Source organism: Indicator indicator, chromosome 10, assembly GCF_027791375.1.
Source record: "Indicator indicator isolate 239-I01 chromosome 10, UM_Iind_1.1, whole genome shotgun sequence".
In the NCBI taxonomy this organism is placed as follows: domain Eukaryota; kingdom Metazoa; phylum Chordata; class Aves; order Piciformes; family Indicatoridae; genus Indicator; species Indicator indicator.
The window spans coordinates 197,165-224,100 of NC_072019.1; the positions used below are offsets into that span (position 1 = coordinate 197,165).

Consider the following 26,936-nt stretch of genomic DNA (forward strand, 5'->3'; position numbering starts at 1 on the left):
GTAGCAGTGGTTCTAGAAGGATTTTTCCCCCTGTGTGTCTTTAAGATGTAAGTGTTGGCACACAGCTGACCTGGGACAAGAATTTTAAGGTTGCATTAATTGTTCAGCAGTCCTGGAGCAGCACAACTTCATTCTGTGTCAGGTAGCTTAGTTCCTTTTTTTGGCTCTTATCTCCACAAGCCTAGCCAGTGAGCGTGGTAACCCCTAGTGCTTTGTCAGGTGTTACCAGAAGTTCTTGAGGAGGGGCTGGTAAGCTGTGGGGTTTTCTTGTTTTGTGTTGGCATGCCTGCATTTATATGTTAAAACCTATTTCTTTAAACATTTCAAGTTTTTGCTTCACAAGTTTCAGTGTGCTCCCTAGCTTGGTGATTCTTTGATCAGTAAGATCAAATACTCTTTGTAGTAGTCCCTCAATACTTAAAATGGTGCTGCTTGGGGAAGGTGATGACATCTGAGAAGGTCTGGAGAGGTGGGTTTTTGTTTGGTTGGTTTGCTGTTTGGTGTCTTTGATGCCACACATTCTAGATAACCTTAGGCAATCAGGTTTTCCTCTTGCTGTGCTTTCTTCTGCCTGTGGGAGTGAAATAATTATCTAGATTGCTTGAGACTGGGTGGTGTGCTTGTCAATGACAAGAAAAACCTGCTAGGTTTTGGCTTAAGCCTTCTGTAGGTCTTCTGGATGTTAAAAGTACCTATTTTGCTATATAAATTCTGTTATTTGTTAAAATATCATGGCTCTAGGAGGGTTTTTTCCTCATTATATTTCCCCTTGTTATTTTTGGAGGAATTTCAGATTTTTTTCTATGGTTTTCCATTAGTTTCTTTGCTAATGGAGTGACAGATTAAGAGGTTTTGAGAATCATTATTGAGATGGAGGTCTTTTAGATGAATGAGTCACATATGCAGTACCCACACTTGCTTCAGTTCTGTTCTTTAGAACACTAGGTGGAATGTAAGCCACCATAAGACATTCTGATTGTGTTTTGTTTTTTCCCTGAAGTCTTGCAGATGCTCTCTTCTGCTGAAGTGTTGAGCTTTAAGGTTAGTACCTTTTTGCTGCCAGACTACTTGACTTCTCAAGCCTAGCTCGAGCATACCCATCTTTTATTGCCATCTGGTGGCAAAACCAATCCTCTGACAGAAAATAAAAATTGTATAGTTTCTAATTTCAGCTAACAAATGAGCTTAGAGACTCCATCAGCAGGAAGACATTTGCAGGTCTTCAAGGACAAAGACTAGAAAGGTGCCGGAGTGCCAGTGGTTAGGGAGAGATCGAGCACTTTGCAGGGAGGAAAGGAAAACAGTGGCTGCTGTTTTCTGGCTCCCAGTCTGGCAGTTAATCAGATGATGGACAGGGATGCTGTAGAGACCAGTAAAGATGTGGGAGGTGTGTACCCCAAAAGCTAAGAAGTGACATCATCATGGGGAAAAGGTGGTGGTGAGGGGTGGCACTTCCTGAGACAGTGAAAGACTCATCACCTGAGTAGGACTGATGTGCTGGAAGATGGATAGTGCTTCTGCTTTGAAACCTGAATTTCAGCTGTTAGTGTAAGACTGCAGAGACTGAAAATCTTCCTTGCTGATGTTTGTCTGTGTGTGTGTACTAGGAACAGTGCCTGGAGTAATCTGGGCTGGTCAGCAGGGACTGCTGAGGTCTGGCAGCACAGGTTTGAGGGCTCAGCCAGTTCTGTGTCAGTGCCCTCAAACAGGGTGTGGGACAAGTGAATCATACCCATGGATACTTGGTTTTACAAGTGTTTTTGCCAGTGGTTTTGCCTGGTTTGTTCCTTTGGTCCCTGGCTGATACTCAGTGAAATCAGGACAGATGGAATTTCCTCACTGAAAGACAAGTGATAGAAAAATCAGTCAAAGTTCACTTTTGGGAAAAACAAATCTGCAGTCAGTTATTAGCTAACAATCTGAAAGGTACTTCAGATGAATAGCAGCCAATACAAATTCATCAAGGGAAAAAGCTCCTTCACAGAATCACAGAACTGCTGAGGCTGGAATAGACCTCTGAGATTATCAGGTCCAGCCTATGACCCAACAGCACCAAATGGGCCAGACCATGGCACTGAGTGCCACATCCAACCTTTCCTTAAACACCTCCAGGTTCGGTGACTCCACCACCTTCCTGGACAGCCCATCCCAGTGTCTGATTCCCCTTTCTATCAGGAAGTGCTTCCTAACATCCAACTGAACCCTCCCCTGGCACAGCTTTGTATCAGTCTAATTTATTTTTTTATCATAAAGTAGCAGGCTTGTAACTAAAGGTGTGGTAAGTGTCTTAGCTTGGGTGCAGTAAGGGATTTTTAATGATATTTTATGTTTTTTTTAACGTAGTAAAGAATCTCAGGAAACGTGGTCCAGAAAGGACTCCTGTAAGGTGGATGCACAGCTGCTTACAGAGTGAGAGGCACGTCCCTCCAGGTTGAGTTCAGTATTTTCTGTTGCTGACAGGATGACAGAGCAGAGTGTATTTATTAAACTGGTATTTGGCAAATACAACCAAGACTGTCAAATACTGGAGGGCAGAACTGGAATCCAAATTACTTGCCAAGGAGGAGAAATTCCCCCAAAAGAGGATAAAATTGAGCTGGGATAAGAGCTAATATTTGATTAGATGGCTGGCTTTCAGCAGAGGACCTGATGTTCTCCCTGGGTCTCTGAACACAGCTTGCTGCTGCACACTGCTGTACAACACAGAAGTAAATACTGTATGACACATGCATCAACAGAAGTGCTGTTTTAAAAGTGGGGTGGAACCAGACCCTTTGCAGTGGTCCCCAGTGGTAGGGCAAGGGGCACTGAGCACAGACTAGAGCACAGGGATTTCCACATAAAGGAAAGCTTCTTTGCTTTGAGGGTGCTGAAGCACTGCAACAAGCTGCCCAGAGAGGCTGCTCTGGAGACTTTCAGAACACATCTGGGCGTGATCCTGTGGAATCTGTTTTGGTGACCCTGCTGCAGGAGGGGGTTGGATTGGGTGATCTCCAGAGGTCCCTTCCAGCACCTCCTGTGCTGGGATTCAGTGATATTAGAACTCAGCCAAAGCACAGCTAGAGCTAGAAAAGCTTTTACTTAAGCATGCTTTGGATTTAGAGTACAAGAAGTGTTTAGGAAACGAGAAACTGTGTTAAAAACAGTCATGTTTTATTTTCATTATGAACTAGTAGAAATTCACAGAGCTCCTTTGTTAAAACTGTGAGTAACCTGGGCTGTTAGATTTTGAGAACAAATGCTGATGATCTTTTATGATACAGAACTTGAATTAATTTTCCTCGATTTAGTGATGTGTTACAGGCAAATGTAATGGGATGAAAACTCAGCATCTGATTCACAATCTGCTCCTTATTCTGTTAATGTAAGTGGTATCTATGTGAACCTTTCAGGTTGTTCCAGCAGATGACATGCTAAAGATGAAAGCAGTAAATGATATTCACTCAGCCTGACTTTTTTCTAGTTGTAGGTTGGTGTTCATCTGTGCAGTCATACCTATAGCATGTGCTGCCCTGCACACACATCTGAAAAATACAAGGGGCTTGAAAGTGGGTGCTCAAATCTAAAAGCTCATAAAACACAGAGTTCCTACTGACGTTTTCCACAGAGTATGCTGAGTTTCTACACTGCAAAGGGAGGAAATTCACTGATTTCGATGAAGTTCGTCAGGAGATTGAAGTTGAAACGGATAGAGTAACAGGCATGAACAAAGGCATTTCTTCAGTTCCTATTAATTTAAGAATATACTCTCCACATGGTAGGTGAATGATTCTATTTTATATTTCTGTCGTGAAACACATGTAACTGTGTCATGTAGCTTTGTCTAGCTGTCTCCATTGGTGTATGTTCTTACTGCTCGATCAGAAGTCTTCTGGAATGAAAACGTTTGAGGGTGACTTGAACTAGAAGTCAATGTGTATCTGGAAAAATCTTGAAATTTATTTTGCATTATGAAACCATAATATGGTGGAGAGCTGAGCTGGGCAGAATGCAGCCTCTCTGTCTCATGAGTATTCTCATCATTTAAAAATGCTCACACCCTGCATCAGGAGGGAACCAGTCTCTGCCCTCATACATACGTCATGAGGTAGTAGCTCACTAGTAAAGACAAATCACAGGAGATGGGACACTTAGTGGCAAAGCTTCAGATGGATTCCCTGATCAGTGGTGTAGAAAGCCATTAAGCCTCCTTGCCCTATTGAATGTTTACTGTTTGCTGTCACTAAAAATGTATTCAGACAGTAATGGTGTTTGAAGTTGCTTTCTGTCATAGACCCCCAGCACAGATCAAAGTTAGTTCCTCTGGTTGCCATCTGCTCAGCTTAATGACAGCAAGCTAGAGAAAACGTTTTGCATTGAATCTGTCTTGGATACAGGAGCAAAGTGCTATGTTTGACTGAAGCACTTCTATTTTTCTAATCACTTCATCTGATGTCTTCACTGCAAATCAAATGACAGAAAGATTAAAATAAGAGGAGAGCTAATTAAAGAGATGCTGAACTTCCCTTTGATATACCATAAGCAGCCTTGTCTCTAAACACATACCCCTGAGCTCTCTCTGCTATACAGATGTAGCATAGCTAACTGCAGAGGAGCTGAACTAAATGCCCAGCCTCAAAGCTTGTTTGTTGAACGTGCTGACTCTAGGAGAAAAGGAAAATCTCCTGCCTAACACTTCTTTTTGTTTTATTAGGATCAGTCTTCTAGTTCAGCAACTGTTGTCTGTGTTAGCCAAATCCCAAATACACTTCTGGTGTTTCATTTCTAGGAATCACATTTTTTCTCATGTGTCTGAAGCTCTGGTACCCAGTACTGGCTGAACAAGCTGGGATGCTTCTCGCTGGCATTGTGGCCTGTACTGAGTCAATGGTAGTAGGGTAAAACAGGGTTTTGTTAATGGGTAAACTTTTTCATATTTCTTACTTTTCTTAAGAAGTTACAAAGTAAAAAGTAAAAAAAACCCCAGCAACCTAAACAAACCAAAACAAGCCCCCAAAACCCCAACCCCAAAACAGTAAGATACTCCAAAACCTCTTAAGAACAATTCTTCTCCAAGGTAGGCTAGATACTGAATTGGAGAATGAATCTCTTCATTGGAGACACTGTTGGAAGCATGGTCAGAGACTGTCTGGGATTTAAAACCCCAGCCTGCTCTGGCTGTAACAGGAATGGTCTGTTGTCTGTGCTTAGAAAGCCACGTTCATTTCTCTAAGGGTCATTCTCCTATGCCAGTTAGAATGTTTAAAATGTGAAGTGATGCTAATAAATCCTGAGGTGAAAGGCCAGCAGAGAAACAAGTGCAATCTTCAGCTTGTTTGAACCACTGACAGTTTTTATGTATCTCTAAAGGTAATGATGTGGGATTTTGTGTGGCAGAGGCTAGCCTGCAGCCAGACCTCTTTGGGCATGCCTGGCACACTAGCTGGTTTCACGATCCTGTGTTCTCTGTGCAGTGTTAAGCCTGACTCTTATCGACCTGCCGGGGATCACGAAAGTGCCGGTAGGGGATCAGCCTCCTGACATCGAGCAGCAGATCAGGGACATGATCATGCAGTTCATCTCTCGAGAAAACTGTCTGATACTGGCTGTGACTCCTGCAAACACTGATCTGGCCAACTCAGATGCACTGAAGTTAGCTAAGGAAGTGGACCCTCAAGGTAAGCATCATTGAATGTGACCACTTTTTGTTTTCTGGTATAATACCATAATTGAAAGCAATAGACCAACTCTTTCACGAAGTACAGCTTCTACTACATTATGTAGGTGTGTGTATGTACAGTCTCATGCAGCCTTCAGCATCCCAGTAACTGTCTGTTATGGCAGTATTGTTGAGGTAACAATGTTGTAAAGCTGTTGGTAAATTTTTGTCACTATCTCTAATGAGCATTAGAATTTTCTGTGGTACCTAGCAAAAGGGACCATGGTTCTGATGGGATTTCTGAACACTTGCATCATGAATTTGACCCAATCCTATCATGGGAATGCTGAGCCCTACTGAAGAGATCTGAGGAGCACACTTCAGTGATGATCTCTTCCAGGCATACTGTAACTTGGGTTTGAAGCTGGTGCTGTGTGAGGCAAGCTTTGGAGAACGTCACATATCTGTTATGACATAACTGTAAGAGGTAATTGTTATCTGGAACAGAAGTGATTCTTCATTATCTTTTCCTCCTGTCTCCTGGAGGCCTTAGGACCATCGGTGTGATCACAAAACTGGATCTGATGGATGAAGGGACAGATGCAAGAGAAATTCTAGAGAACAAACTACTCCCTCTCCGCAGAGGTGAGAATGGTCAAGTGCTATATTCTTTGCAGTCTGCAAGGTGGTTTGGATAAGGGTGATGCTTGGGAGTCCTGGAGGTGCATCAAAGGCTGTGCTGGATTCTGTGAGTTCCTAGCTGTTATCATTATCTGTTCAGCAAACATACAAGGCAGCTGTACTAAAAATACCCTGCAAGTACAATAATGGTTTTGGCTGGACCTGGAAAATGCACTTACATGTTCCAGAGGAAGCAAGAAATGTCAGTGCAAGTTGTTAAGCAGTTTTCTCTTCTGTGTCATGTTGCTGTTGCTTGTGCTGGAAGAAACTTTTTTCTTTTTTTTGCATATGACAGAAGCATCAGACCTTTGGTCATTTCACTGTAAACCAAGTTTTGACCCCTTCCAGAATTTTTCCGTATGATTGTTCTGGCAGCTACTGCCACATACTGTTAACAAAATCAAGAATTCTTGAATCTAGTTGTAATTTATCAGTGAGATCACCATCTCCTCCCATGGAACACCTTGGTTCAGCAAGTGAGAAGCATTTTTCCCTGCGTTTTGCTAATGCCATATCATTTATCTCAGTGTATATCAGATGTGTTTGGTTTTGTTGTGGAATTTTTTGTTTGTCAGTTCATTTTTGAAGTGGTTTCTTCAGGGTACACCAAAGTTTGTTTCATTTCTGTATTTGAACTGGTGATTTAAAAGGAACTATATCTGCTGCACATAAACATGATGAGCAGTCTAGACACCGTTAAGGTCATCGCAGTCTTTGTAAACAACATCTGAAATGCTTAAATTGTTTGAACTAAGGCAGTCTAGTCCTGTTTAATAGGAATTCAGTAGTTCAGGTAGTAGCTTCATTAAATTAGCCATTGTTTTTGTGTTGTTTTAGGTTATATTGGTGTTGTAAACAGAAGCCAGAAAGACATTGATGGGAAGAAGGACATAAAGGCAGCTCTTCTAGCAGAAAGGAAATTCTTTCTTTCCCATTCAGCATATAGACACATGGCAGATCGGATGGGCACACCATACCTCCAAAAAGTTCTAAACCAGGTAAAACTTGAAGGCTGTGGTGAGATACAGCTTCTATAATCATGGAATTGTCAGGCTTGGAAGGCACCCCAAGAATCATCCAGTTCCAACCCCCCTGCCATGGGCAGGGACACCTCACACCGGATCAGGTTGCTCACAGCCACATCCAGCCTGGCTGCAAAAACCTCCAGGGATGAGGCTTCCACCACCTCCCTGGGCAACCTGTTCCAGTGTCTCACCACCCTCATGGGGAAGAACTTCTTCCTAATGTCTAATCTAAATCTCCCCTCCTCTGGCTTGGATCTATCTCCCCAGCCCTATCCCTACCTGACACCCTAAAAAGTCCCTCCCCAGCTTTCTTGTAGCCCCCTTCAGATACTGGAAGGCTTCCTGGGAGCCTTCTCTCCAGGCCGAACAGCCCCAACTCTCTCAGTCTGTCTCCATGAGCTGCAGCCCTCTGCTCATCCTCGTGGCCCTTCTCTGGACAGAATAAAGGTGTTTATAGAATCTTTATTAAAATGAGCATTGGTCAGTGAACCTCCCTTACTCTTTCTTGCTTTTGACCTTCTTAATTTTCACAAAGTAATAAGAAAGCTGTGTTACATGTAGCATACAAACCCTTACTGTGAGATGTAGTTTGTGACTTTTACTGACAGTTCTGGACTCATCTGTTCTCATGAATACTGATTATGAACATAGAAATTAAGATTTGCCACCCTCCTGTAAGCCTATGATCTTATCTCTTAATTATTACATTTTTTTTCCTAGTTTAACAGAAATGTTAGAATTCAAATTTAGATATTACAGGGGAAAGAAGATGACATTTTTAGAAATCTTATACCTGAGGATTCCTTGTATGCCTGTACTTTTAAAAATGTACACTTCATTGTAGTTTTGAATAGAAACAACCTACTGTGTACTACTGAGATAAATGCCAAACATGTTAATCAGAAGGCTTTGTTCACCCAACCTTTAGTTTTGCCCAAAACATTAGTTTATTTCTGTGAGTCCATACCAAACTGTGTCACATCATAGCTTCCTTCAGCAGGAAATAGGCTTATTTCCCAGTTACCTGGAGTAGGAACTCATGGAATCACAGAATGTTAGGGGCTGGAAGGGACCCTGAAAGATCATCCAGTCCAACCCCCCTAGGATCACCTAGAGCAGATCACACAGGAACACATCCAGGTGGGTTTTGAATATCTCCAGGGAGGGAGACTCCACAACCCCCCTGGGCAGCCTGTTCCAGTGCTCTGTCACCCTCACACACTCCTTTGTCAGGTTTTCCTCTGGTGCCTCAGGGGTCTGGGTAAGTTTACTGTCCTATTGAAGACACTGCCTACAACAGACTTGGAGGAGCATATAGTTCTCCTCATCACTTTGTGTCTTTGGCTATCACACTTTTTGTTGTGCCTTCCCTTAGCTGGGATAGCATGCATCCCTAATGGTGATGCCTCTTGGCAGGTTTAAAGAGGAGAAGGTCAAGCTATGCCTGCCCCTCTAAAATTACTGGTGATAGTATGATTTTTATTGTATTTTTAAAACTTGGGTTGTCAGGTGAGCAGTGCTCTTGGCATTCCTACAAGTCAAACTCGATAGTGTTTTTTTCCAGTTCACTGTCAAATTGCAATCAAAGACCAGGTCAGCCTGGCTTTTTCCATGTTGGACAGCAGCTGGAAACAACAGAGAAGTTTATTAAAGTAGGAAATTAAGTGGCTGGCCTGCTTAATTTCTTGCTAAAGTGACTTGCAGCTGCAACTTGACAGCCAGGTTATGGCATGCTCTGGACTCACTTGGAGGAATATTAATGTCATTTATTGGTGCCTCAGAACTGAAGTCTTCAGCAGGATGCAAGAAAATGCTTATACCCGGTGTTTAGGATGTCCGTTTAGGATGTTTTGCCTCCTTTTATTTCTTGAAAGTTTAATCCATATGTCATAGTTTTGAGACTGAAGCATGAGCTGTATATACTTTTGGACTGTCTTACCTGTCCTGACTTAAAAGCATCGAATGGTTTGTGTTGGAATGACCCTCAAAGATCATCCAGTTTCAACTCCTCTGCCAGGGGAAGGGACACCCTTCACCAGGCCATACCACTCAAGGCCCCGTCCAACCCACCCTCAAACACCTCCAGAAAGGGGACATCCACAGCCTACCTGTGCAACCTGCTCCATTGTCTCACCACCCTCACTGCAAAGAATTTCTCCCTAATAGCCAGTCTCAATCCATTTCACAATAATGCACTTGATAGCTGCACCATTAAGCTTAGCTCATGCAGAGATTTTATCTTATTTAATGACCCTCAAATTCCAACAACATTAGCATAGGGTTTTTTTTTGTTTTGTTTTGTTTTGTTTTGTTTTCACAAATGCAGAGAAGCATCAGAAGCCTGGCACACAACTTGGGGGTGCACCTGGGTTATGTACCACTAACTTTTTTTTTGTGAGGACTTCTGTAAATTTACCTATTTCAGTCAGAACTGTTGGTCTTTTGCTGGTATTACCGTGTGTCGATTATTAAGTATGGAAAGATGAGAGCAGGTGTTGATCTGTTAGAAGGTAGAAGGGCTCTGCAGAGGGACCTTGACCATTTAGACAGATGGGCAGAGTCCAACAGGATGGCATTCAACAAATCCAAGTGCCGGGTGCTGCACTTTGGCCACGACAACCCCATGCAGAGCTACAGGCTGGGGTCAGAGTGGCTGGAGAGCAGCCAGGTGGAAAGGGACCTGGGGGTACTGGTTGACAGCAGCTGAACATGAGCCAGCAGTGTGCCCAGGTGGCCAAGAGAGCCAATGGCATCCTGGCCTGCATCAGGAATAGTGTGGCCAGCAGGAGCAGGGAGGTCATTGTACCCCTGTACACAGCACTGGTTAGGCCACACCTTGAGTGCTGTGTCCAGTTCTGGGCCCCTCAGTTTAGGAAAGATGTTGAATTGCTGGAGCATGCCCAGAGAAGGGCAACGAGGCTGGGGAGAGGCCTTGAGCACAAGCCCTATGAGGAGAGGCTGAGGGAGCTGGGACTGTTTAGCCTGGAGAAGAGAAGGCTCAGGGGAGACCTCATTGCTCTCTACAACTACCTGAAGGGAGGTTGTAGCCAGGAGGGGGTTGGTCTCTTCTCCCAGGCAACCAGCACCAGAACAAGAGGACACAGTCTCAAGCTGCGCCAGGGGAGGTTTAGGCTGGAGGTGAGGAGAAAGTTCTTCACAGAGAGAGTGGTTGGCTATTGGAATGTGCTGCCCAGGGAGGTGGTAGAGTCACCATCCCTGGAGGTGTTCAAGAGGGGATTGGACGTGGCACTTGGTGCCATGGTTTAGATAGTCATGAGGTTTAGGGTGACAGGTTGGACTCGATGATCTTTGAGGTCTCTTCCAACCTTCTTGATTCTATGATTCTGTGATCTGTTTGAGTTTCAGCCCTGAGACACTAACCGCTTGTTAGTGTTTGAGGTTTCAGGTAGTAGTTCCTCTTCTCTGCATCCACAAGGTGGTGCTCCAGGGAAAACCCAGCTGCTGATTTTTGTGCCTATCTGCTGAGCACGTCTTGTTTTGAGTTTATATAGGACATTGGTATATGACATTCATCGTTTATAGCTTGTCTGACGGGCTGGAAGAAGGTTTGCAGCATAGTGTAAGAAATTTGCCTTGGTTTTAATTAAGGAACAGGTACAATGCATGAGAAATTATGGGACAGGTAAGACATTGGTGGTGCTGCTCAAACACGTTATGACGTGTATGCAAAAGTAAGTTAAGCACAAGTCTGGCTAGCCTTTTCCTACTCTCCTTGAGATTTTTTGGTTTTTTTTTTTCCCCAGTGCTTTTAGGTATATATTCAGAAATGAGAACTGGTAGGCTTGAGTAATAAAACCTTTTTCAGCCAGAAATCAAGTGCTTTACCATTAATGTGAGGGCAAAATCTTTTCCCTTTAGTATTGCTTTTACAAGGGATTAGAAATCTTGTGGAGATGATTTTTCCCAGTGATGAGAGACTGCCAAGTGGATACTTTGTATGCCTACAATTCCCTCCATCCCTGTTCGCAGTGGGCTGTGGATGCTCACAATCTCTTCCTTGTCCCACATTGCCTTGTGGCCTTAAAGTAAAGGAGCTGTTATGCTGAACAAGTCTTTGGGGAACTGGGAAGCACCTTTAGGACAACCAGCAAAATGGGAGTGGTGGCATCAGTGCTGAGATGTCTTTTCAAATGAAATATGTAATGTGTGAAACTTTTTTTTGTGTCTAACTAAACAAGTATCTAGTAACAAGTCACAGTGAGTCAGAGGGTGAAGGAATTTTTAAAGTTTCTTTATAATGTGTATACAAAAATGATATTGTGTTGCTCTTTAACAGTCTCTAATGCTTCAAAGATCAAAAGGAACTACAGTGGTAAACTAGCAGAGGTCATGGCTGGTATGCTTGGCAGTTAGAAGGAAACAGCTGGGCTCTTGCTTTCATCTTTACTAACAGTAAAAGGACTTTTATTTACTTTATAGCAACTTACCAATCATATTCGGGACACCCTGCCGGCCTTCAGAAGCAAACTCCAGGGCCAGCTGCTTTCTATAGAACATGAAGTAGAGGTATACAAAAACTTCAGACCAGAAGATCCAACCAGAAAAACAAAAGCCTTACTGCAGTGAGTGTCTAGTCTCTTGTCTGCTTTTCTATTTTGTATAGGTTTCTTTTGTCTCTTTCTCTTTTTTTTTCTTTCTTCCTGATGAGTTTAAATGTAAAAATTAGGATACACTGAAGGATTCTGTACGCCAGCTCCAAAGAATTCTGTGCTTGATGTTCCAGAATGCTTTATATACTTTACAATTTCAGCAGAGTTTTCCCTATAACAATTTTAGTAATCTTAGAAAAGAGAGAAAGCAGAACAGGAAAAGTTACAAAGATGGGCAACAGAAGTGATCAAAGGTAAGAAACAGCTTCTGATACTATAGACACATTCTTCAACCTACCGAACAGATCTCTGGGGGAAGAAATTGTGTTAGAAGTCTGAAAGCAGAATCAGGAATGCTTCTTTTTCCAGTATAAAAATCTGGCTATCCAAAAGAACTCAAAGATGACAAGATAAGAATTAATCGTAGATGGTAGTCCTTTGTGTGATGTGCTCCTAAGCCACAGAGCTCTTTGCTGCAGGAGCTGATAATGTTGTGCTTTCAGAAAGCAGCAAGGCAGATTCAAGGATGAGAAAGACATTCAAGGTTAGTATGTGCTAGGACAAATTCCTGCTGCATGGAATCTACACATAGCAATTGAGGCCAAGGGAGTGTTCTGGATAAATATGACCGTGTGCTTGCTCGGCTGTTGTGAAATGGTGTTTCACTGCAGTCCAGCCATTTGTCTGTGCAAGTGTATTGGGGTGAGCAACAACCTCTTCCTTGCTGTTTGCCTCTCTTAGCACATGCTAGCATCAAAACAGGTGATGTGATGTGTCACCTGTGCTTGTGTGAAAGCTGACCTGGCAGATACTGACCCTTTGGGCTCAAGAAGTTGTGGACTGAATACTGTTGTTTGTCAGAGGAATTGCAGCTGTTTCTGGAGCCACACTGTTATCATAAGCACTGACCTAGAAAGCTTCGTCACTGATGAAGCCACGCCAGTTTGAGTCTCACCCACAAAATAGGTCTGTCTGATGAGACACAGTATTATGTACTGTGTTGTGTATATTTTGTTCCCTTCCACCTGAAAGGTCTGACATTTTCTCTCTTTTTTGTTGTTGTTGTTTTGTTTTAATTGTAGCCCTCTGCAGCCACTTCTATGTTCATGTGTGATTAAAATTTGCCTCATAAAAGAGGAAGCATATACAGGAAGAAAAAGAGAGACGTAAAGCATACCTGGTTCTTCTCTGTTTTCACCTTCCTGCTTTGAATGATTTCCAAAGTTTTCAGATGGTGATAGCACTGGACTGTGAAAATACCAAAGTTTTGTTCAGGATTCATTTTCGTTTTGTTAGAAGTCAGAAGGGAAAATGATCACCTGAACTAGAGAGGCTTTCGTGAGCCATTTGAAGACCTTTGATTTACTTCTTGTTTTTGTGACAGCTGTGTCTGAAAGAGGATGCATAAGTCTGTCCCTTGAGACTTAATTTCAGATATTTTGGTTACCAGACAAGAGTGATGTTGCCTTTTGACTCTTCCATGACAGTACAACACAGATTTGTTTGGTTTTTTTGGGTTTTTTTGTCGCTCTCTATGTTTGTTGACTTAACTGCTAGAAACACTTGAATGAAATGTTGTGAATTGTTAGGTGTTGCTGGTATGTCATGCTTGTTTACTACTGTGACATGTTCTAAAGGAAATTGAATTCCATTCCAAGCAAAGTCATCCTCCTTGATACTTCTCTGCGTAGATTCTTCCAGTTCCTACATTACAAGTAGGAGCTACAGGAAATGATTAACTTTTGTCAGTAAAAAATTCTCACTTTCTGGGTTTGGTGGTGGTTTTTTTTTTTGTTGTTGTTGTTTTTTCTTTTTTGTGTGTGTGTGTGTAAAGTAACATAACCAGAATGCTTTGCTCTGATTCTTGGGAGCAAGTTCCATAATACATAGAAACCCCCAAACATCTGCTTCACCTCACCCTGTGTGATCTGAAGTTTCTGCAATCCTTTTCAAAAATTAATTGTTGTTACAGATTCTTTTGTCAACTCTTACATAAGTTTTAACAGGCAATACATAGTACTGAAGCAAGAGTTGGTAACTGATGTACTTAAACGGTTGTGTGTGTTTGCTTTTCTCCCCTCCTGTGACATTTAGGATGGTGCAGCAGTTTTCAGTGGACTTTGAGAAAAGAATCGAAGGATCAGGAGATCAGGTTGATACGCTAGAACTTTCAGGAGGTGCCAAAATCAATCGTATTTTCCATGAGCGTTTTCCTTTTGAACTAGTCAAGGTATTTACCTATCTTGCTGGTGTGCTTTGTGTTTTATTTGTATGTTCTTATATTCACACTGATGCCAAGGTAAGGTCTAATTGGGAGAACCTGCTTTTTAACTGTGGAGGAAATTATGTGAAGCTACAATTGAAACTTTTGACTTAATTTCTAGTTTTGGGTATTGAGATATGCTAGGAATTCTGAAATGCAGGGATTAGAATATAATTATAGTCCCAGTTCATAGAATCAGTCAGGTTGGAAGGGACCACAAGGATCATCCAGTTCCAACCCCCCTGCCATGGGCAGGGATACCCCACAGTAGATCAGGCTGGCCAGAGCCTCATCCAGCCTGGCCTTAAACACTTCCAGGGATGGGGCCTCAACCACCTCCCTGGGCAGTTATTACTGTTTTCCATAATTCTTTATTGGTTTATGACAAATAGGATTTTCCTTCTTGTTGGATGGGGCAGGCAAACAGTTACAATTGATAAATTTTAAGTTGCTGTGTTGAAGAAGCTAGTAGCTGTTAAAATTAGTTATGGAAATGAACCATTTTTTATGCTTTCTGCTTCCTGTGTTGAATGCATTGAGTCAAAGCTAGCTTTCAGTCCTACCCTTTCATAGTGGGAAGTAAAGCAGAAGCAAATTTGGAGTTTTGAGAAAACATTTGTTCTCTTGATACATCTCTTCTTGCTTATTTGTCCTTTGGGTTACAGAATAAAGAGATTCCTAGTGGAGTGTGAACTAAGGAAACCTGGTTTCCTATGAGTTTGTGTTACATATTCTTTGATTTTTCTTTCACTTCAGTGACTTCAACTTCCCTTCCACATGAACTTTGCTGTATGTCTAGTTCCCATATTTTTACAATTTTCTGAGTTTTCTTTCCTGTGGCTGGTTCCAGGGTCTAAATGTGCTAGGTTAACTGGTAGTCGGTAGTCCAAGGGAACAGTTGACAGTTGGGTGATGACCCTTCTGCTTGTGACAACACTAACTACTCTTCCAGCTAGCTGGCTTGCAAGAAGTGCAAAGAAAAGCTTCATCACTGCATAACTGAGACCACTCCTCTCTTAGATTTGTTTGAAAAGTAGTAGAATGAGAGGGGAGAATAAGCAGATCCTAATCACAGAAGTTGAAACACTTTAGGAAATTAGGTTTAAAAAAATCCCCAAACCCCCCAAAAAGTTGCATCTTCCAAATCCTGTTTCTGGTTTACTTTATGAACTCTGCAGAATTGTTGCAGCTGTTGGTATGTCTTGAATGGAAGGCTGCATAACGTTCAACAGTCCTTACCGCTGCATATACCCTTAGTGTTAACATGTTTTCAACTACCCTTTGTTTGGAGTAATTAAAAGTGACTGTTTTGCCCCTTGAACTTGTCTGTGTCTCCCAGTTACATTGGGAGAGGTAATATTTTCTGTTTTATTAACATACTTCCTCTAATATGGTGTCGTGTGCTTTTGTATCTCTAGATGGAATTCAATGAGAAGGAGCTGCGGAGAGAAATCAGCTATGCCATCAAGAACATCCACGGTATCAGGCAAGTGCTGCCACGTTCCCAAGCCCACACTGCCTGTGTGATCTTTGCAACCTGTGGGCACGCTGCCTGTCCATGGCTGCACTGCACTGTGTTCATGACTGTCCTGGTTGTGAGCCACCAGCCGCCCAGGGCAAGAGGACAGAAAAGGTCTACCCCTTTCCCAGGGAGCGAATGTGGAAGTGCTCCACGCTGATGGGATGTTTCAATGGAAATTCTATTCACAAATATATACAACAGGCATTCAGGGAGAAGGAAGACATTCACAGCCTAGGCTCAGTCCTTCACTGGGGCCTATCAGGCCAAAGCCTTCCAGAGCCTTCCCGAAGCCTGCACCCCCTCAGGCTCAGCAGGCCCAAGAGCAGCCAGCACTGCCCTCCCCTAGAGTCAGGCCCACCGCAGGCTTAGCTGTGGCATAGCTGGAAATGCCCTGCCAGCCAGCAAGCCATGTCCCCCCAGACCATGAGATAACGACCTGTGCTCCTCCCCAGGCAGAGAGAAGAGGCAGACACTGGCTGTGCGCCCCTTCAGTACAGGGATACCATGAAACGGAATAGAGTAACACATGACATTATGCTGGGCATGTTGCCTGTCCCTTGGGACTCTTTATCCTTTTGATCTTTGTGGTTATACCAATTAACTCCTGGTTTTTTCCATTAACTTACCACATCAACACACTGCCCCCAGCAGCTGGCTTTTGTTCTTCCACTCCTTTATGCTTCTGCTTTTCACCTAGCCGTTTTGGGCCAAACAGTTGATTTGCCCAAAGAAGTTTAATTTACTTATCAAGGCAGGAAAATTATTTTAGAGGGAAAATTAATTACTGCTTTTTGGGTAATGTTTGCAGTTTTGATAAGCCTATATGCCTGAAAAATCAAGTTTCAGAGGGAGAACTTGTATCTTGATACAGAAAAAACCTTTCAGCTTGTGTTCCAGCAGACTCTCTGCACTATCTTACAGCACTTTATTCTCAACCATTTCTTGAAATAGTTGATTTATAAGCAAGGTGACTGAGGCTTCAGTTTGTGGCTATGTCTACACTATATTGTGAGATTAGAGAAGGGGAGGTATTTGGAGGTTGGTTTTTCGTTTCTTTGGTTTGGTTTGGAATGACCAGTCTGATTTGGAGAGGGAAACTTTATCAGGTGAATACCTGTTTTTAATTTGTTTGACAACAGAACAGATTCCAAAAGGTTTGGGTGGGGTTTTGTTGTTTGTTTCTTTTTCTTTCCCTTCTTCCTATCCACTTGTGAGTATGTAATACTTTTCAAAATTTGGCTTACAAAATTTGCTGTTCTTAGTGTTTTGGAAAATGTGCTTTGCATTTCTTGAATAGTAAATTCTCAAATGGCTGACTCTGGTAGCCTTGGTACAGTGTTTGATCATGGATGGAAAGGTCTTGATGAGCAATTCATGGTAGTGAACTGATAGTTTATTTGATACCTGGCAGATAGTTTATCTGCCAGGATAGACAGTTGCAAGCAGTGTTTGAAAGAGAAATAAGGCTTACTTGTTTATAACTGGTTCTGTGAGGTTTCTGTTGTATTGGTTCACATATATCCTGCAGGGACTAAATGAAATTTTCCATGTAGGAGTCTGATTAACACAGCTATAGGATTCTTGTGCAAGTGATTGTACGTGGGCTGCTGCAGCTGCCACTCATCCTTTCTCTAAGGTTTGATATACTGCTGAAGGAACTTTACTGCATTGTATCAGTACTGTTTAGATGTCTTGTAGTCATCTTTAAGTAGTAGGGCGTGTTTCTACTTTTATATCCTTACTGCCAATGATACTGTTAATTAGAGAAAGCAGCAAACTTAGTTCTGTGGAAGTCTGCTTGTGTATGGATTGTTACCTGGCTGTAAGCCTCTGAAAATGGAGATATGAGCAATTGAGTAAAAACAATCTTCCTTGCATGATGTTTTTAGTCCTGTCTTACATATTCTTTTATGTCCACAGAACAGGCTTGTTTACTCCAGATATGGCGTTTGAGGCCATTGTTAAAAAACAGATAGTCAAGCTGAAAGGACCTTGCCTAAAAAGTGTGGATCTGGTGATGCAAGAGTTAATCAACACTGTCAAGAAGTGCACTAAAAAGGTAATGTAACTATAATGTGATGGTATAGTAGATAATATAAAGCCTGCCTTACACTTGATGGTATTACAAGAGATTTCTGATCTCTGCTCAGAGTGTAGGGTGGCCTAAATAGTAGGAAATACAGGATCAGTTCTGGGCTATAAGCACAGGTATGCTGAAGTTGCTGAGAAATATCCTGTCACATCCCTTGTGTTCTGAATCAGGCACAATTTTTTGGTCCCATTGAGCCAGTAAAGGAGCCGTTTCTTAAAACAAGAAAGGCTGACAATCTTCTTTTGTCAGACAAGCAGATTCAAATGCAGTATTTTGATCAGTTTCCAGATTTTTTTACTTCTGTCAGAATTTGGAAAATATGTCACTTGAAGTAACTATAAGGACTTTTACCCTCATTATTACCTGCTGAATTTACCACTGTGTTTAGCCGTTTGTACTTTTTAAGTACTGTTACCCAGATGTAAAGATGTTGCCACAAGGTGGAGCCTTCAAAGTACGAGAAATGTTGAAGTTGTTTAAAGTGCCACTCTGGAATTAGACACAGTAGAAGAGAGAGGCATGGGGAAACTTCACCCGAGGCTGATAAACTGTGGTTCACATGTCCAAATTGTTTTTACCTTGGTGTTCTATGGAGCAAAAGCACAGAAGCAATCCAAGGGCTTAGCTCTCTCCAGTTTTTCTGGAAAATGACTATTAACAGCAAGTAAGGATCGCTTTGTAGTGTGGTTAACTTTTAGCCCAAGCTTCATAATCATTGCTTTCTTCCAGAGAGGAAAGCTGGAGGCTCCCATGTTTGTATTGTACTGAAGCTACCCTGCAGGTGTAAATTTCTATTAATTTTGCTTTTCAGTTGGCAACATATCCAAGATTGTGTGAGGAAACAGAAAGAATTGTTGCCGGCTACATTCGTGAAAGAGAAGAGAAGACCAAGGATCAGGTGAGAATAAGTAGGTGACCTAACTGCCCGGGGAAGTGTGTGAAGGAGGAAAGTTCTTCTGTACAAAGTACAGTAAGGCAATGAGAGATTCAATCCCTTGCTCTGGTTACAGTGAAGCCCACAAGCAATTGAACTGGGACACTTGTGGGAGTGAGAAACTTTCCTTCAAGTTTAAAAGTGTTAATAAAACCCCAAACAATTCAAAGAAACTTGTTTAGAACATTCATCACCCAACTAAGTGCTCCAAATCCAGGGAACTTCAAAGCTTAGATTACATGAGAAAATCCATCCACTGGGAGTGGAAATAGGGAGTTATTGTCTGGAGAGTGCAGAGTGTGACAACAGAAATATTTGGAGAAGAGCTAGGCAGAGCTCCTGACTGGTTTTGGACTTCTGGCCCTCTAGCCATTTCCCTGTGCAAGCTTGGGGACTGTGTCTTGCTTCTTTTCCCCTAATATATGCTGTGCATGTAGTCTTCAACACTTTTCCATAAAATTGTATTTGCTGGGCTGTACTTGCAGGGAGTTCTAGTTAGCACACTCAGTTGTTTAAAAATTTGGAAGAACCATTTCCCAGAGCAATGTGCAAAATACTGGATTACTGAAATGCCAAGAATTGGTCAAATAGGTTATTGTCACATATCCTCATCATTATTTATGCTCTCTTGGCAGTTATCATTAATAAATCAAAACACCAGTGAGATTTTTTTGGAGGTAGGAGTGAGACCCAAATCATCACTACTTGTTGCTCTGAGCAAGACCTGTGATATCTCATGGAAGTCATGAAGAATCTGGGAGGGATTCTGTGTTCGAGGAGCTGTGCAGAAATAACTCTCTACACTTTGTAGGGATGAAATGGTAGCAATAGGTTTCTTCCTTGCTCCCTGCTGGCAAATGGAAGTCTGAAAATGTGGAGAAGTGCAGTCTCATGCATGTTCAAGAAGCTCTTTAAGAGTGGGAGTGAACTTTCACTAATATCTTGGCAAGTTCTTTGAGTTAAACTATCAAGTTTGAATCAGATTCTGTCTCTGAGCTATTGAAGGACTGGCAAGTGCTAAGTACATAAACCATTCATTCTCTTACTTCATTGACTAACTCATCTCTCAAGTCAGAAGTATGCACCAGGATAGCTGCCTAGTACGTGGACTGTGCATTTTCTGGGCCACAGATGTCTTGCCTGTCACTTTTTTGTGTATTACCTAAAATAAAGGCACCTAAATGTTCTTTATGGTTTACATTTCTTGCTGATGCTATGAATAGAAATATGTTAACTTGTGCAATGTGGAGCTATGTTATGTATTATTAAACTCTCCCTGTGCATCTATGATTGATCTTAATGAAGTGGGCAAGGGCCAAGGTAATGAAAAATGTCAGTTCTAACAGGAAAAAAAATACAAAGAGGAAATAACTTTTCTGTATTCTAGCTTATTAAACAAGCACATGAACAAAAGTGGTGGGATTTTGAAACTATTATTTTTTGGCTTGAATGATTATGAAAGCAATATTCAATAATGCAGAAAACTAAGAAGTTCTCTTCTTTTCTCCCTTTCTTTTTCTCAAACTCTCTCTCCCACCTTACCCATCCTTTTTTGGCTCTCCTGCTTTCTCCAATAGGTTCTGCTGCTGATTGATATCCAGGTTTCTTACATCAACACCAACCATGAAGACTTCATTGGCTTTGCGAAGTATGTATATAGAGGCTTTGGTATAAAGACACTGTCAGTTTGGGTTGGTTTGGGTTTTTTTTGGCTTGTTTTTATTTTGGGGTTGTTTGTGGGTTTTGGTTGGTTGGTTGGTTGGTTTGGTTTTTTTGCTAAGCTGAAAACACAAGTCCTGAAGTGTGACAGTGTAGTTGCTGCATGTTTAGGACTTCACAGCAGCATGTTCTTTCTCAATATACACAGTGTTTAAACTCTGTCCCACATGTAGGGCACTCTTTACTTCAGTTCACAATCCTGGTTTCACTGAAGCCAAAGCTTACATCTTGGTCTGGAATCACATGCATATTGGAAAGCAGCTCTGGCAAGCCAGTTCCTTCACTCTATATGTTTTAGGACCACAGAAACATACAACATTGGTGGTTTCTCCACATTGTTGCTAGTGCATATTTTGGGAGCTGTGATTCTGTGTGAAAGAGTTTTGCTCAGAGTAATGGATGTCACTGAATTGTTATTGTGCCTGCTGTTTGGCTGTAGAGAAGAATAGTAGCAGAATGCTCTGCAGGGCCTAGTTTGACGTTCTCCTCTGTTAATTGAAACGACTGTGAGAATATTCTCCAGTACATTCTCCCTCAGCTTCCAGGAATTGTGCCTCAGGGACTTCACACCAACGTTTTGACACTAGTAAAAACATTAAAGATGTCTTCACTCTTTGAAGAGTCAATGTTCCTTCAGTCATGTTCTTGCCTTATTTGTCATAACAGCGTTTGGAAACACAACAGGTTCCATCCATGTGGGATTCTAGCAACAAAGTTAGGCACCACAGTGTGCATTATACTATGCTTCGTGAAGGAAGGTCTCCTTCTTTGTCAGTATGCCTTGAAGGTTTCAAACATGGAGTTCAGTAAGATGAGAGGGAAGAAGGCACAGTTTGTTTATGTTTTTGAGCAACTTTCTCTAGGATTGTTTGCAGGTCCTAGATAGCTTTATCGGTTTGCTTGACGAATGACAGGATGTTGTAGAAATGGTAGCTGGCCTTCTAGGGGTCAAGATAACAACCTGCCTGCTATTTACTTCTCTTCATCCTTTTCTGACAGGAAAAAGCCTGCGAAAAACACTCCATATATATTCATGATGTGGGCTGTGACCTGAAGAAGTCACATAGTCCAGCCTCCTGCTCATGGGAGGGTCAATGCTGAGTTCAGACCAGGCTACTCAGGCCTTTGTCCAATCAGATCTATAAAACTCTAAAACTGGAGATTATCCAAACTGTCTATGCAGCCTGTTCCAGTGCTTGCTTCTCCTCAAAAGATTTCCTTGTGTCAAGATGGACCCTTGTACGTTTTATAGCCTTGGGTTCTGGAGTGCCAGGTATATCTGGAGCTGTTCCATTGTTTCTCCCCTGGTAAAATCCCGCTCATGGATGTTGCTGCCAGGCCCTGTAGTTAAGTTTGTGGTCCTCACTGCTGCCTTTGCCAAGGAGTTGCAATGCCTGAGTTCAATTTGTTGGGAAAGCTGCTTCCTCTTTTGCCAGCTGAGATCTAGACATCCCCAGCTGCTTTGCACAGGGCATAAGCAGGTAACAAATTGCTTCTTGCATTAAGTTGAACGGTAAATGTAAGCAACCGTTTCTACAGGTTGAAACGGATGGGAAGTGTCTTTGTGGGCTTGTGCTCAACTGGAAGAGAAAATTGGATAACTGAGAGGAATTTAAAGTGTAAAATATAATAAGTTATGAACTAACCAGTAGAAAATACATCTTTTAAACAGTAATCACGTTATTGTTAAAGCATTTATGTTAGAACTGAAAAATGAAATAATTTTGGGGTAGCATATGAGCTGCTGCAGTGTCTAAATAAACATTCAGGACTATGGATTGCCCAGATTCCCTGGTATTGCCTTTTTTAGGTCAGGTCTTCTAGTCAGTTGTCTCATTTTACTGCGGTGCTGTCTAAGTGCAAGTCCTTTGAACCTTGTTCACAGAATGAGAGCACAAGAACGAGAGCACAAGACATTTCAAACTACCTTGCAGCACTGCTAGGCCTAAGGCAGGTACAATGTGATGTAAATTGAATTGAGAAGGATTTAAGGATGCCAATATTTAAAACAACTTTGCATAGTTATAAAATGGTGAAATCTTGGAGTAATAATGTTTGTCTCATGTAGCAGAGTGAGTAGTAAAACATTGGGATTTGGTTTGTTTCCAGTTGGAATCGCGTGCTTCAATATAGGTAAAGAGTAATTAGTATTTAGAAAGGTAAATAGAGGACCAGTTGCTGGGCTGTTTCTAGAAGGCTGTTTCTTAGTATGATGCTAGTGTTCTAATTAGCTTTCCTAAGGCAATAAAATAAAAAAGAAAACCAAACAAGCCAAAATGACCAAAGAAACACCCCAAAAATCCAACCCCAGCTACCAAAACCAAACCAGATGAATTGCAGTTGTTTCCTGAAGCTGCCTCGTGTGTGTTTCTCAAACAAGAGACTGGAACGGGTGAGGGTTTAATGCTGTGTTTTCTGTGTGCATGTTATTTCATCAAGATTTGTGCACCAAAGCTTATGCAACTCAGACATGCACAAGAGACATGTGGTGTTACTTGGTCAAAAGGATCTGGATGATTGAGAGCTAAGCCCAGTGAAGAGGCACGTAGGATAAACATCCTTAACATCCTTGTGGATTTTCTCATAGGCAGCATGTGGACTGCTGGTTTGATAGGGTATGGGCCAGAGGGCAAGATCAGAATTGGGACAGAGCTGAATTTGGTGCTTCATCAGTTCTTTGGACCAGCAGCTGCGCATAAACGAGTTGCAGGATTGACCCATAGGCTGGGATCCAAGTACATATTTTTTGCTTACCCTTTGAGAGCCACATTTGTAGCTCATCTAGTATTTTTTTTTTTTCTTCAGTTTGTCAGTGCCTGGTGAAATGGTCTAATTTAACCCAAACAAAACTTCTGTCACCAGTGGCCACTCTTGTGGCTGAGTAGCCAAAGCTTGCTTTCTGAACACTTTTCTTCTTTCCAGCAATATTTTAATTTCATGGCCTAACACTTACAAACCACCAGATCATGCAAATGCTTTTAGAATTAATGGCAGAATGCACGTTTTTAAGGCTGGAGTGTGTTCTGTTTCAGTAACTGGGATTACCAGTGTTCAAGAATTGAGCAAAATACTTTACATGTGGTTTAATTTCAAATATAATATACTCTCTTCTTATATGATTCTAGCTTTGTGGTGGCTTCATCTGTTGCTTGTATTTACATCCTCAAAATGTGTATAAATATTAGAATAATCTCCACAACAAACTGCCAAAGACAAAGCTATTAAGAAGCTTCCCACAGGGGAGAATTTTGTTGTACTGAGCTAAATAAGAGAAATGGTTTGCCTTTTGAATATTTATAGAAGTTAATGTTTCCAAAGTTACCCACATAAACCATAATTTCTCTGTGCTTTTACCAATCCAAGTAGAATGTTGTTACTAAGGAAATGATTAGTGGGAGCTCTCTGCTGTGCATGTCCCTTCTGTCCTAAGTGGGCAAATACAAGCAGGCATTCCTGCACTGTAAGAAAATGTAGTTGAAATGTGCGCATAAGAGCAATGATTTTGCTGTGTTTCTTTTGTTACTCTGGTTTTCTGTGCTGGATTCAGAAGTAACTGTTGCTGATAAAATCTGTTCCTCAGGAACTGGCTTAGTTCGAGTTTCTTCAGTGTAACTCTTTTCCTCTGCTTCCCTTAGTGCCCAACAAAGAAGCAGTCAGGTTAACAAAAGTGCAGTGGGAAATCAGGTAGGCACCTAACAGAGAATGGATACTGGCATGTGCAAGTTAATCCAAGCTGTTTGGTTTTCTTTGCTGCATTTATTTGTTGTGAGTGTATCATTCACCTTTTCTGCCTCAAACATCTATAAAATGCATTGTCATCGCCTCTTTTTTACTGAATTTTTCAGAGCCACCTGACTTCCATTGGTGCCATCATTTATTATTTAATATTTCTGCTACTGCTTGCACTGCTGGGTAGCGTCTCCCCTCCCATGCCGTTTAGTGCATTGAATCTTTTTTCATGTGATACGTCACTGTATTTTGTCATTAACTGCAAACTTGTGAATTTCAGAGTCCAAACTGCTGGTGAGTACTTGCTTGTGTGTGCTTTGTCATAGTCATTTTACTAGTTTTCAGTGTTTACAACTTAAGAGGCAATCCAGCAAGCAAAAGCTAATTTGCCTTTACCTTTCTTCTGCAAACTTCCGGTTGACTTCACAAAGATGTTCACTTCTCTGAAAGTAAATCCAGGTTAACCAGTTGTTGTTCTCAGATTAGTTAGCATTTTCACTGAGATTTGTTAATGAAATTACTTGTTTGTTGCTTTCTGTCACAAAAAACGTGGGATTGATTCTGCGAGATGCTAAGTGCTCCTGAGCTCTGCTTCTTTCTTTGCTTTCGTATGAGCCAGGGGTGCTTAGTACTTTACAGGATCAGTCTTCTATTTTCATAGGAGATGAAAATGCTACAACTTTGAGGGTTTCTGCTCGCTCTGAGGGTTTTGCAAAGTCTGAAATGGAAAGAAAATGCTACGGAATTAGTACATAATTTAAAAGGGAAAAAAACCATTTGACTAAAAATAAGAAAATAAAATTTTGTATGTGTAATTACAGGTATTGAATGTCTTTCTGATGTGCAATTTGGTTGAACAGTGCTTGGGAGGTGAAATGTTTTCAAATGTGATCACTGAGTTAAGATCCTCCAGGTCTTATCCCCCAGATAAACCTGACATTTCAGAGAGTCTCTTATTCTGATGTTGTAGGTGAGAGTTCTAGCATTTTTTGCAAACCTAGTAATCTTTTGGGGGATAGAAATCCAACTTCTTCCTCCCTCCAAGAAAGGCTTGTTATTTTTGAGATGTTAAAATAATCCATCAGCTTCTTGGTTGTGATGGTCCCCCACAGCCTGACCAGCACAAGTGGCGTATTTGGTGTAATGTATAGTTTGGACTAAAATGAAAGAAGAAAAAAACAAAACCAAAAACTTGATAGATCCAAACACAGAAAATGCTTCAAAGAATAACCTCTTCCAGCCGAGGAGAGATTTCCTCCTTATCTAGCTGTGCTGGAACATGTGTCAAACACAACAACCAGCATCACTTTCGAGTGTCCCAGAAAAGGAAAGTCAACCAATTATCTGACTCTTCAAAAATACACGAGTGAAATGAATGATTTTTTTAATTAGGTGGCTGTTTTCTTTGTAAAGAAGTTGAGACAAAGCTTGGTGTTTTAATGCTGCAACTTGATTGATTTTTAAAATAAAGGACTTTGCTGAACCTTTTATTCTGAAGACTGTAAATATTTGTTTGTAAGATAATTGTTTGGAGTTGAAAAGAATGAGAAATTGTTTCTGAAATAAAACTTCATTTTTGCAATTTGCTATTGCAGGGAACCAATCTACCGCCTTCAAGGCAAATTGTACGAGCTAAGTTCTGTAAGCTTTATTGTTGCTTTTTCATTTAGCTTCTCAGAGGGTGAAGTTTGTCTCTAACTCATTGGTTTGTTCAATACTCACTAATGAACTATTTGATGTTAAACTGTCTTGTCTATAACACTTCTCAACAAAGTATAATTGCAGTTCATCACTTAACTGCTTCTAACCTGCTGTTACAAGTATGAACTAGTGTCACTTAAAACGTAGAATACTTACTATTTTTATAATTCACTGAATTTCTCAAACTAAAATGACTAATTGGTGTTTATTTTGTTATATAACTGGAAAGCAGTTTTTATCTGGTTTTGGTGCCTTTATTCGTAGTAAACATCTTTTTTGCAAGGTGAGCAAACAGGTTTCTGGTAATCCAAGGGAAACATTAGCTCTGTGAGTAAATGACTGTGCTGTTTATGGGTGCAGGTACTGTTCTTGCTATTTTGTTTATGTTAAGGAATTACTTCTGATAGAAAAAAGTGTGTTGTATTAATGAACTTGGAAACATTCAAAGTCATTTTAGCATTCTTCTCGTAGCACCAGGACAGTCAGTGTATCTTGGACAGACTCTTTTCTAACCCTTCCACTTCATGAGTAAATAAATACGTGAATGCCTTTAATATTACTAATTAGAATTAATTGTCTAAACAGCAGTTAATTTGATAACAAGCTACTCCTGGTTCAGTGATGGTTAGGTGTGAGCAGTAAATCTCTGTATCATGTGCATTCTTTGGTAGTATCTGTGATGAAATCATGCACACTTTTCCAGTTTAGCACATCACCAGGTTACATTAGTTATAATTTCAAACAAATTTCAGCTCTTCTTATGCTCAATAAAGGAAAAAGGACTAGGCTAGTTCTAACAGCAGCTGAATTCGGTCTCTGGGGAGATCAAGATCATGAAGTTTTCCCCAAACAGTGGGATGCTCATTTACGATTCATTGCTTTTCTTTTTCGTAGCTTGCTTTATCTGGGATGATGCAGATAACTATTTCTGTGGATCTCAGAATGAAGATGAGCACAGCAATATTGCATTTTTGGAAGAAGTGTAATGCCAATTCCTCTTAACATGTTTTACTCCTTTTCCC

General features: G+C 41.2%; 1 protein-coding gene across 1 annotated transcript in view; it reads left to right on the top strand.

Moving 5' to 3' along the window:
• DNM3 (dynamin 3) overlaps positions 1-26,936 on the top strand; it is a 169,533-nt gene that overhangs the window by 21,645 nt on the left and 120,952 nt on the right. The window contains exons 3-14 of the mRNA XM_054384182.1: positions 3,608-3,757; positions 5,454-5,657; positions 6,185-6,283; positions 7,157-7,317; positions 11,785-11,927; positions 14,049-14,184; positions 15,636-15,703; positions 17,660-17,798; positions 18,643-18,729; positions 20,343-20,413; positions 24,120-24,168; positions 25,809-25,838. Of these exons, the coding sequence (XP_054240157.1) occupies positions 3,608-3,757; positions 5,454-5,657; positions 6,185-6,283; positions 7,157-7,317; positions 11,785-11,927; positions 14,049-14,184; positions 15,636-15,703; positions 17,660-17,798; positions 18,643-18,729; positions 20,343-20,413; positions 24,120-24,168; positions 25,809-25,838 (1,337 nt within the window). The remainder of the gene's footprint in view (positions 1-3,607; positions 3,758-5,453; positions 5,658-6,184; positions 6,284-7,156; positions 7,318-11,784; positions 11,928-14,048; positions 14,185-15,635; positions 15,704-17,659; positions 17,799-18,642; positions 18,730-20,342; positions 20,414-24,119; positions 24,169-25,808; positions 25,839-26,936) is intronic.